Source organism: Apium graveolens, chromosome 7 (genome assembly GCF_009905375.1).
Source record: "Apium graveolens cultivar Ventura chromosome 7, ASM990537v1, whole genome shotgun sequence".
Classification (NCBI taxonomy): Eukaryota; Viridiplantae; Streptophyta; class Magnoliopsida; order Apiales; family Apiaceae; genus Apium; species Apium graveolens.
The window spans coordinates 191,531,910-191,543,195 of NC_133653.1; the positions used below are offsets into that span (position 1 = coordinate 191,531,910).

The 11,286-nt window shown below is 36.7% G+C and overlaps 1 protein-coding gene across 1 annotated transcript; it reads right to left on the reverse strand.

The window, feature by feature from the left end:
* Window positions 1–1,867: 1,867 nt before the first annotated feature.
* Window positions 1,868–2,515, reverse strand: LOC141674285 (uncharacterized). The gene is made up of 2 exons (XM_074481006.1): window positions 2,345–2,515; window positions 1,868–2,182 (listed from the first exon to the last, which is right to left on the reverse strand). The coding sequence occupies exons 1-2, from the start codon at window positions 2,513–2,515 to the stop codon at window positions 1,868–1,870; spliced, it is 486 nt and encodes a 161-aa protein (XP_074337107.1).
* Between the last annotated feature and the right edge of the window lie 8,771 nt (window positions 2,516–11,286).

Below are 11,286 nucleotides of genomic sequence, written 5' to 3' on the forward strand. Positions count from 1 at the left end.
CTAACCACGACTTCTCTCAAATATAGGTTGACCAATTTTTCTATACTGTATCTTTCATTTATTGGAAGAAAATGTGCAGATTTGGTGAGTCGGTCGACTATAACCCAAATGGTGTCATGGTTGATCTTAGTTCTTGGTAAACCGACTATAAAGTCCATGGTGATGTGTTCCCATTTCCATTCAAGGATCTCTAAAGGCTGTAACAGGCCACTGGGCCTCTTATGTTTAGACTTTATTTTTCGACACGTTAAACACTTACCTACCCATTCAGCAATTTTTTTTCATGTTGGGCCACTATAAATTTTTCTTTATATCTTGGTACATCTTTGTGCTCCCAGGATGGATAGAGTATCTTGAATTGTGAGCATCGTTCATAATCTTTTCCTTTAGTTCTGACACATTGGGAATCCAAATCATTGATGCAACTCTTTGAACTTATTGGTTATCTGTTACACTTAAACTCTATTCTCCCGTAAAGTTGGCCCTATTAGTTTTCATGATCCCTTCTTGACAACGTCGAATCTTTTCTATTATTTGGGGTTGTACTCGTATCTCATAATTCCTTTCATTCGCTTGGACTGGAATCTTTATCTCCATTTCCATTTTCTCAATTTCTTGTATCAATTCCTTAGATGTCACAAGTATCTTCAAACTTTCTTTTCTGCTTAAAACATCTGCGACCATATTTGCCTTTCCAGGGTGGTAATTTATAGTACAGTCACAATTCTTGATCAGTTCTATCCATCTCCTTTGCCTCATATTTAATTCCTTCTGGGTAAATATGTATTTCAAGCTTTTATAATCTGTATAGATTTCACATCTTTCTCCATACAAGTAGTGTCTCCAAATTTTAAGCGCAAAAACTATTGCTGCTAGCTCCAAATCATGCGTGGGATACCTAGTCTCATAATCCTTCAATTGTCTCGAGGCGTAGGCAATGACATTTCCGTTTTGCATTAATACGCAACCTAGTCCCTTGAGAGATGTGTCACTATAGATCACGAAATTTCCTGAATGGTCTGGTAAGGTTAGTACTGGGGCATAGGTCCTTTTCTTTAATTCTTGGAAGCTCTCTTCGCATTTCGAGGTCCATTCAAATTTTTCACTCTTCCGTGTGAGTCGGGTCAAGGGCGTAGCTATCTTCGAGAAATCTTGTACAAACCTTCGATAGTAACTGGCTAATCCCAGAAAGCTTCTAACTTCGGCCAACATCTTTGGTCGTTCCTAATTTGCTATAGCATCAACCTTTGCAGGATCTACTAAAATCCCTTCACTACTGACGATATGTCCTAAGAATTGCACTTGGTCTAGCCAAAACTCACATTTTGAAAATTTTGCATACAGCTTTTCCTTCCTCAGAGTTTCCAGTACTAGTCCAAGGTATTTTGTGTGTTCCTCGCGAGACTTATAATAAATTAAGATATCATCGATGAAAACTATTACAAACTTATCCAGATATTTCTTGAATACTCGGTTCATTAAATCCATGAAAGCGGTAGGGGCATTCGTTAATCTAAATGGCATCACTAAGAACTCATAGTGTCTATACCTTGTCCTAAACATCGTCTTTGGCACACCCTTGGGCTTAATCTTTAACTGGTGATAGCCAGATCTTAAATCAATTTTTGAAAAAACATGCAGCTCCTTTCAGTTGGTCGAACATATCGTCAATCCTAGGTAGAGGGTACCAATTCTTGATGGTAAGCTTATTTAGTTCTCGATAATCTATGCATAATCTCATAGATCCATCTTTCTTCTTCACGAATTAAACTGGTGTTCCCCACGGTGATACACTAGGCCGAATCACTCCTTTATCTAGCAATTCCTGTAGTTGCGTAGCCAACTCCTTCATCTCTATGGGGGCCAATCAATATGGAGTTTTAGAAACAGGTGTCGTCTCTGGAGTGAGATCGATTGTGAATTCGATTTCTCTATCAGGGGGTAATCCGGGTTGGTCTTCGGGAAATACATCCTCAAATTCCTTTACAACAGGGATTTCTTCTAGCCTAGGAGTAGACTTTAATGTATCTATAACGTGTGTGAGATATGCTAGACAGCCTTGGCGTAACATTCTTCTGGCTTGCAACATAGTGAGAAATTTACGAGTTTGCTTCTCACCACGAAGAATTACTTTCTTATTATCTAGACTTTTTAAGCTAACTCTCTTTAACCTACAATTGATCTGAGCATTATATCACGTCAACCAATCCATTTCCAGTATTACATCAAATTCTCCCAGTTTAAAAGGAATAAGATCCACAATAAAAGGCTTTCCTTGAATCTCTATCGTACAATTAGGGCATACTCGGTTAACAGGTATAACTTCTTGATTTGTAATTTATACCATCATATCTTCCTCTAGCGATGTTAATTCTAATCCGAACTTATTCACAAAATTCTCAGATATGAAAGATCTAGTAGCGCCAGAGTCAATTAACACACAAGCATTTGAAGAATTTACTAGGAGCGTACCTGCGATGATATCATTATCAATGATAGCATCCTTTAAGGTCATGTTGAAAGTGCGCGCAGTAGATTTGATGTTGGCATTTCTTAAATTACGATTGTCTTGGGTTGGTGGTGCCATAAGTTTGGGAACTTCACTTTCTTTCCTGGTTTGACGACATTCGCGAGCGTAGTGTCCTTTCATTCCACAGTTGTGGTAAATGATCGCTTTGTCCTTGCAATTGCTGGCATAATGTCCTTTCTTTCCGCATACATAGCAAGTAACGTTCTCCTGACAGCATTTTCCACTATGTTTTCGTCAACAGGTTTTACAGTCTGGAAGTGGTGGTTTTCCTTGAAGTAGATTCGCAGTTTGAGGAGTCCTAACTTGGCCTCGTTTTCTCAATTATCTTGATGTCCAAGCCTTGGTCTATCCATCCTCTAATCCTCCCTTTTCACAAATGGTTTCTTGTTCTTATTTCCATCAAACTTTCTTCCAAAATTCCCAGCACTGTTCGAAAACTTTCTCTTTACACTTCCCTTATCCTTGGGATACAGATCATTCCCGCTCTCTATAATTGAAGCCTTGTGTACCAAAGTCGCATAGTTAGAGATCTCGAGTATTGCAACTCGATTCTGAATCCATGGTCGTAAACCTAGTTGAAAACGCCTAGTTCTCTTTTCTTCAGTGTCAACATGGTAGGGTATAAACCTGAAGAGTTCTGAAAAATTATTCTCATATTCCGCGACAGTCATGCTTCCTTGCTTCAGCTCCAAAAACTTTAATTCCATTTATTGTTCCAAGTGTTTGGGGAAATATTTCTCAAGAAATAAAGCAGTAAATCTTTCCCATGGAATTATCGGGTTCTCTCCGATAGCTTGATTAGCTTCCCACCAATAATTAACTTCACCTTTTAACATAAATACAGCAAAGATGGTTTTCTTGTCTTCTTCCACTCCCACAATCTCAAAGGTTTTCTTAATTTCCCGGAACCAAATCCTAGCTTCTATGTTCTTTTGAATTCAGGTGGGTTTAGGGATTTGAAGGATTTAAAAGTTATATTAGACTGAGTTTGCTCTGCTCGGGGCCTTCTAGGTTCAGGTAGATTCTGGGTTTGTTGTTGTAGAAATGCAAGTAGAAGAGCAATAGGGTCATTATTAACTGGGGGTGGATTATGGTTTTGATTCTGTCCTTCATCTAGATTTTGACCTTGTTCATCAGCTGGTTGAGGTTGAGTGTTTCCAGTCTCTTCCACCTCAAGGGTTTGTCTTGAGTTGCTTGGGGGACTTTCCCTTCTTTTCCTAGGCGGCATCTTTTCGCTAATAAGAAGAAAATATCAAGCTTAATAAAATTGGACTAGCAAGGTCTAAAATAGTTACGATACTCCAGTACTGTTGAAATATAGGAACCAATTAAATCTCAATGAATTTATTGAACTTGTCATGTTCTTCGGAAAATGCATTAATAATGGCCTTTTCTTCTCTCTTTTTTCAAAATCGAGCGTTGTTTGGAGAAACACAGGTGTAAATCATTTCATCAGCAAAATTGTCATAAGAAAACATTTATTTGAACGGAAATAGATCATTTTGAAAGTTGCGTAGAAAATTGTATGCATAAGTTCTGGGTTGCCCCAAAAGATTTTATAAAGTTGGTTTAGTTTGGCTTCAAAACTTATTTTCAAAAATGTTTATATAAAACCTTTACTGATCTACAGGAAATGTTGACATAAAGTTGTTCAGAGAAAACATTTGATGATGTGGTGTTTAGAATTTTTTTTGGTCGCTCTTTAATTTGACAAGTTCACTAAGACATATTCAAATTAGAGTGCAACAAGCATAATATTGTGCGTAAAAGTAAACAATATAGTATCACGAAAGATATATCCCATAATCATCATGAGTTTGATACAACAATATATAATATCCAGTTTGACCCAAATGTCCAAATACCAACGGTACAATGATCATGAAAGCATAGTACATACTAAGTCCCTACTACACAGAGATCTATAAGTCAAAAGTCAATATCCATATATATATATATATCCATAAACTCGGAACCGCAGCATAGAAAAAAGAAAGTGCAATCCCACATGTCATCAACTCTACTGTACTTGAGTCAGCAGCATCAAAATATGTACTGGGTCAACAAAAAAAGTAGGAATGTGCAAGTGATAATGTATGCCACTCCTCAAAAATCAAAAGTCTCATCTACGGGTTCATATCAATATGGACCGAATAGCTTGTACACCCTCTGCAAGAACTCCTCTCTGGTCTGATCAATCATCCCGGTAACAGTAGTCCTATCCATAGCTCCTGAACTAGTAGATGACATCTCAGTAAGCTCTGTCTGTAAGCTAGAAATAACAGTGGTAGTGGTCTGATGCATAACCTCTCGAGCAAAACTCCTCCTAACAGAATCTGCCTCAGGTGCGGGCACATACGGTCTCTCAGAAATCAGTCTCATCAAAGCGTCCCGGGTAGCAAACACCTCTCGATATCTAGCATATACCTCATCATACATCTGTCAAAGCTCCTCATACATAAAAGCTGGAATAGTAGCCACTGGGTAGCCTCCCAAACCAGCAATCAGTGTCGGAAAACCCTCAGTCAATCCCCCTAGGCCTATAGTGGTAGGGGTAACAGGAATGGTAGGAGCAGGGGGTGTAGCATCACATACTGGCATCACAGAAGGAAAATGTGCCAATACTGGAGAAGGTGGATCTATGTCCATATCTAGGGGCTCAGAAGCAAGAAATCCAGTATGTGCCATAGTCTGTGTAGATACATGCTCCAAATCAGCAGTAACCATAGTCTCGAAATGATACAGGTCAGCAGTAGGCATAACTGGTGTACCAACACTCAGTGAGGTGATCTCTGGTAACTCTGGATGGAAGTGAGTCTCTAAGTCAGCAGCTAACTGATCCTCCTCACAAGGGGTCAAAATAACAGGTATCTCCTCTGTAGCTGGGAAAACTGGTGAAGGTATCGGAGTCAAGTTTGACAAGCTAGTGAACATCTGAATGGCATCTGTGGGCTGAACCATAGTGACAGGGGAACCAAAAGCCTCAACTATAAGTGGAGAATCAGTCAAATCAATAACAATAGGTGGGGCTCTAGGTGGTGCTGGGATCTCCTAAATAGACAAATTCTCACTATCACTAGATATCACCATATAGGCCTCAGAAGGGTCTGTATCCGAACTGGATCCAATACTCTCTCCCGAAAAAGGAGTAGGAGATCTGTCTCGAGCAGCTCTGTATCCTGACATCTTAATTACAATAATAATAAGATAATGAGATATTTTCTAACATAAAGGTCTTATAAGTCAAAAAGGGTCAGTCCCGTACTGATCCCCTATCTTAGCTTTGCAACATATACTCTTGGCAGTTATAAAATACTATTATCTATACTCTCATATACGGTTATATCTCTAGGCTTTGCATTTCTAGTAAATATAACTACAGCTCTGATACCAACTCTCTGTGATGCCCCCAAAATCCACCCTTTCGTAGATTCGGGTCACCACAATATCAAGCTTCGCACACCTGTAATATTATTACAAACATAAGCAAAATATGACATTTATAGTGAACACCATTCCACAGTTCCAACATCGAGTCTCCTTCACAATCTGGTTATTACAGGTACCATGGGAACCTATTACAAGTCTAGTTCATAGCTAAACATTATTACATAGAGATATTATATAGCAATCCCTTAGAGGCTGTCGTCACGAATATGTTCCTTCCCTTCCCTCTGCCTTGGATAATCAGATGCTCTGCCCACTTCATTCTTCACTGTTTTGGATGAATTAAAATATAGCAAGAGTGAGCAACTAGGTGCTGAACAAGTAGAAATGACTTAACAAAAGTTAAGTTGCTGGTAACAATAAATGCCAAGAGAAATAATATTTCAAAGCAAGAAGAGATATCAACACATCACGATATTATCAAGGAACTCTTATCTGGCACAGTGCCATCAAATTTAAGAATAACTTGTCATTTTCCATCCCCGGTACATCAATGATGCGATCAACTATCACAGTGTACCATCCTCCTACGAATCTTACGCTCACCCGATCACGACTCATCGTAAGAACGCCCAACACACACTTGCTAGCATAAAAAAAGGTTAACATCTTAACCCTCAGTTATATTCAGGCCGAATAACATGTCCACACATCGGACTTGTCACATTATAGAAATCGTGGTTATTCCACGTTGACCAGTATAGATATACACATCTCGATTTCAATTTTCACATCACTTCACATCACACTGTTCAGAATTTCATCACATAACCTGGTACAAACAATAAACCAGTTTTCATGCTTATAATATCACTATCACATCGAAATGAATGTTATTAGATGTCTGTATAGTATGAGGGTTATCTTGACCGATAAGAATAACCATGTTAAACGAAGTTCTTGAACATCTTCATCAAGTAAATAGCTCCGATCAAATAATTGATTTACAAGTTATGAGTTTTGGAAAGAGATCAATGAATTGATAAAAGATAATTCAGATTTAAAGATGATTAATAATCAATCTGACTAACGATCAACGCAGATTCAAAAGTGATTTAGACTATTATAAGAATTTAAATTCGTCCGATATGGAATAGATGACTGATCTGAATGATGGGAACAGTCGGAAATCTAAGTAAGGAACTCGTAGACGGAATTAAGATTTAGAATTATCGGCGAAAGGAATTAATCGTAATGAGGTCTTCAGAATTTAAATCCACAATATTCATCTTTAGTAAATAACACATAAGTTATAAATACGAATAGAGCGGAGAAAACTTGCCTTGTATTCGACAATTCACGTTCACGCAGCAATACTTCCTTCCCAGTTAACAAAAATATTGTCACTTTGGATATTTTTCTAAAATAATAAATTGCACCCAAATCAATTTTAGAAACAACATTCGAAATATAACTACTCTCGTAAATCTTAGCTTGTAATATTTATTTTGAGGAGATATTCAATAATAGAATATAACCTAACGGTCATTATGAGGTATTTAATCACCGATTAAAATAATCCTTCTCTTGAGAAAATATTACAAATTATCAATAATATTCATTCATTAAAAAAACTTAAATTTAGCGTAACGCTATTTTAAATAAGCACAACGTGGAAACAAATAATATTTCTCCAACGCACCATTTATTTTTATATTCTTAGTAACTACTCGTTTATTAAGCAATAATTTTAAGAAATATATTTCTTTTATTGGGTTGTCATTTGATACGAGTTATTTATTCTTTAGCGATTCATTCCAATACGGGCATAAAACTAGTATTTACGCTCATTGTTTTATTAGAAATTTAAATTCATTGTCTCCTCTTTTATTTATTCCAAAAGAGTATACTTTTATTCTCTCCCATTTATTAAAGGAACGAATCTATTAAGTCTTTGAACGTAACAATAATACCCATAATTATATCCACTCTCTTTTATTAGATCCTGTTATTCCCTAACAATACAACAAGAATTACAGAAGGGGGGTTGAATGTAATTCTGGCTTCTTTTTGAGATTTATGAAAAATGGTTCTAACTCGATTTATATCTAACTGTTTAATTTACAAGGTGCGGAATACAGAGTTAAGTTAATCAAACATAAAGTAATAAAAACACAAGTCTTTAAAACTTTTTGATGGATTTGAATGTATCCACCAGATATATATATGTTAGGTCACACTCAGTGTAGAGGGGGTGAATACAGTGTAAAGTACAATCAAATCGAACTCTAAAAACTCAAGTAACAGAAAACAAACTTTATTGAAACAATAAACTCTGTTACAGTATGGAACTGTTACCTCTCAGTGATGAATAAATATCACGAGAGCTGCTAGGGTTACAATGAATAATCTTCTCAAATATGATAACACTTATAGTGTAAACCCTATGTCTGTGTTTATATACTACACATTTACAAGATAATCGCTAATTGATATAAAATATAATTCTGCTTCCTAAAATATATCAATCAGATATCTTTTCTTCCAAGTATTCTATTCTTCATAGAATTCCTTCTCCATGCATATATCTTCTTATGTTTATCTCGATCTTCTTTCCTTTAATCAGCTACTGTCCTTATCTGAACATCCTTCAACACTTAAGTTCTGATATCCATCTTCTGATGATTATCTCCTGATAATATAAGTACTGATATCCTTAAGTCCTGACTTCCAGTAAGTATTGATTTATCCTGTTTAAGTAAGATCTGAAAACTAAACATAAATTATTAGCCATGACATTATCAAATATATCTAACAATCTCCCCAACTTGTAAATTAGCATAATATACAAGTTTAATAGATATTTGATGATGTCAAAAACATTAAGCACAAATGCATGAGAATTAGACTAGATAACTACAACTTACAGTCCTTAAAGATTTACCAATATTTAACTTCTGAAAACAGCTTTAGTCTGTACAAATATCAGAATTTAATCAGTTATGGATCTTGACTTGGCTTCATCTTCTGATCTCTCTGATGTCAGGAGTTGTTCTGAGATAGTTCTTCAACAAACATCTCTCGGCATATCTAAGTTCATCAATCATCCTCCTTTTAGCATCTTTAACCTCTGCAGTATCTTCACCAATTTGAAAGATTGCAGCCCTGAGATCATTAATCTTGGCTTTTCTTATATCCTGATCCAGTCTGATCAAATATGCCTTATCAGACTCAAGATTGAATTCCACAGCCCTATAACCCAGAAAGGTAGTTATAATTTTAGCTGTGTTGGGCTTCATTTCAACTATATCACCCTTGTGATCTCTGTACTTTCGAACATATGTGCCGTCAAACTTAATAGAATAAAGTCTTTTCTGTCTCTGAATCTGATCCTTCAAATAGTTTGCAGCACTTCCTGTCAATCTGTCATCCACTTGAAGTAAGAATAGTACATGCTCCAATTCTTCAAAATACTTCAATGGAACGGCATTTTGCCTTATATGATAAACCCTACCATCTGTCATGAAGTACAACAAGATGTGTTCTTTCTAGTAGGTATGGTAAACCATTTGTACAGATTCCAGTTGATTCAATCTCTCAGGAGTTGCTCCAATACCTGGTTCACTCAAGGAAGTTGGATCATTGGTAGTATTCTGTATTCTTCTTTCATCAGCACTTTCCAATCCAGTTTTATCTCTTGCTTCCTTTCCAGTAACTACTCTTGCTTCAAAACCACTTGCAGCAGTCTTCAAAGGTTGAGTCTATTTTGCTTTAGTGAATCCTGGTAGGAGTTTCTTTGATCTATCTTCTGATATCAAGTTAACTTGAGCTGTGTCAGAGGTTACTTGCTTCTTTAAAATATCAGAACTTACAGTCTCTTGACTCTGAACAACTTGAGCCATGTCAGAGGTTGTTTTAAAAACTTTTCTTGAAGTCAGAGCAAGATCATCCTTTTCATCAGTGATTTCTTCATTCTCAGGAGGCACATAAACCTTGATAGGTTCACCAACCTTTTCTTTACCCTTGGATCTTGGATCTATTTGCGGTTGTGATTTAACCAATGTTGCTTCGGTATTTGTCCTTTCTTTTATCACAATGCCTTTGAGTTTTGAAAGTGTCTTTTCACCAGAAGCTTCAGATTTAGATGTGACTTTCTCTGATTTAAGTCTGGCTTCTTCTTCCATTAAACTCTCCAAGTCCATTCCTAGATTTTCCTGAAGAAATAACTGTCTTGACATTTCTTCATCAAGATCTAAAAGTTCATCAGAACTTTTCCTTTTACCAGTAGCAGAACTAATTCTTTTCCCAGTATGAGAACTTGTCCTGTGACTTGTGATTTCAGCTTTTCTTGATGAGAAACCTCTACCTCGACTATGACCTCTACCCATTCCAGAGTTTCCTTGATCATCCCTTTCATCATCCTTCCCTTTCAGTGTCTTATCAGTCTTGCATTTGGAATTAATTACTTTCTCCCCCTTTTTGGCATCAGCAGGTAATAAAAGAGAGACAAGCAATTTTACTGAGGCTTGGATTTCATTAAGTTGAGATCGCTGAGAAGCTTGATTTTTCAGAATATCATCAATATGAGATTGTTGAGTCTCTTGAGTCTTCTCAATATAAGCAATCTTGTCAAAGGTAGGTTGGAAGAACTTTTTATTATCAATCTTTTGAATTTGTTCCTGTTTGATGAATTCTTCCTGAATCTTGTGTAGCTCTGCATGAGTAGTAGAATGAAGACCTTGTAGATGTTTAGTACTCAATACAGTGACTCTAAACTATGTTTTGAAATCATCAGTATTTAACATCTCATTAGCTTTTGTCAATTGCTCAGCCAGATTCTTTGCAGATGGAACACAAGTAATTGAGTTACATTCCTTAGTCCACTCCTGTCCTGCAGGAGTTTCACTCCAAGGCACTGGTGCTTATCTTGTAACAAACTTCTTAACAAGTTCAGATTTAAGAACTGTTTATTGAGGGGCATGTCCTGAAGGACCTACTTCATCAACATCTGCATTTGGAGCAGCATCACCAGTAACTCCAGCATTTGCAGCATCAGAACTTACAGAATCAGTATCTTCTGATAAAACAACAGTACGAGTAGCAATGGAGGCTTCAGCATCCTCTAATTGCTGATCTGGTTCCAAGTTCTGATCAACAGCCATATCCTGAGGCTCACCTATATTCTGATCATCAGCATCTAGATGCAGAGAAGGTGTAGTAGATAATTATGGAGTTTGAGCAGCATCAGGAAAATGTGTTATTGATGGATTAGTTGCTATTGGAGCTTCTAAGAAAATTACTTCAGGCACAACCAAGGTCTGGATATCTATATCAGCACTTGTGCCTGTATTAACAGGAGATACAGTCTT

Coding starts and splice junctions, on each gene's coding strand:
- LOC141674285 (XM_074481006.1), bottom strand. CDS start 2,515: ATGACCTTAAAGGATGCTATCATTGATAATGATATCATCGCAGGTACG. Junction 2,183..2,344: donor CGCTAGAGGAAGATATGATG/GTATAAATTACA, acceptor TATAATGCTCAG/ATCAATTGTAGGTTAAAGAG.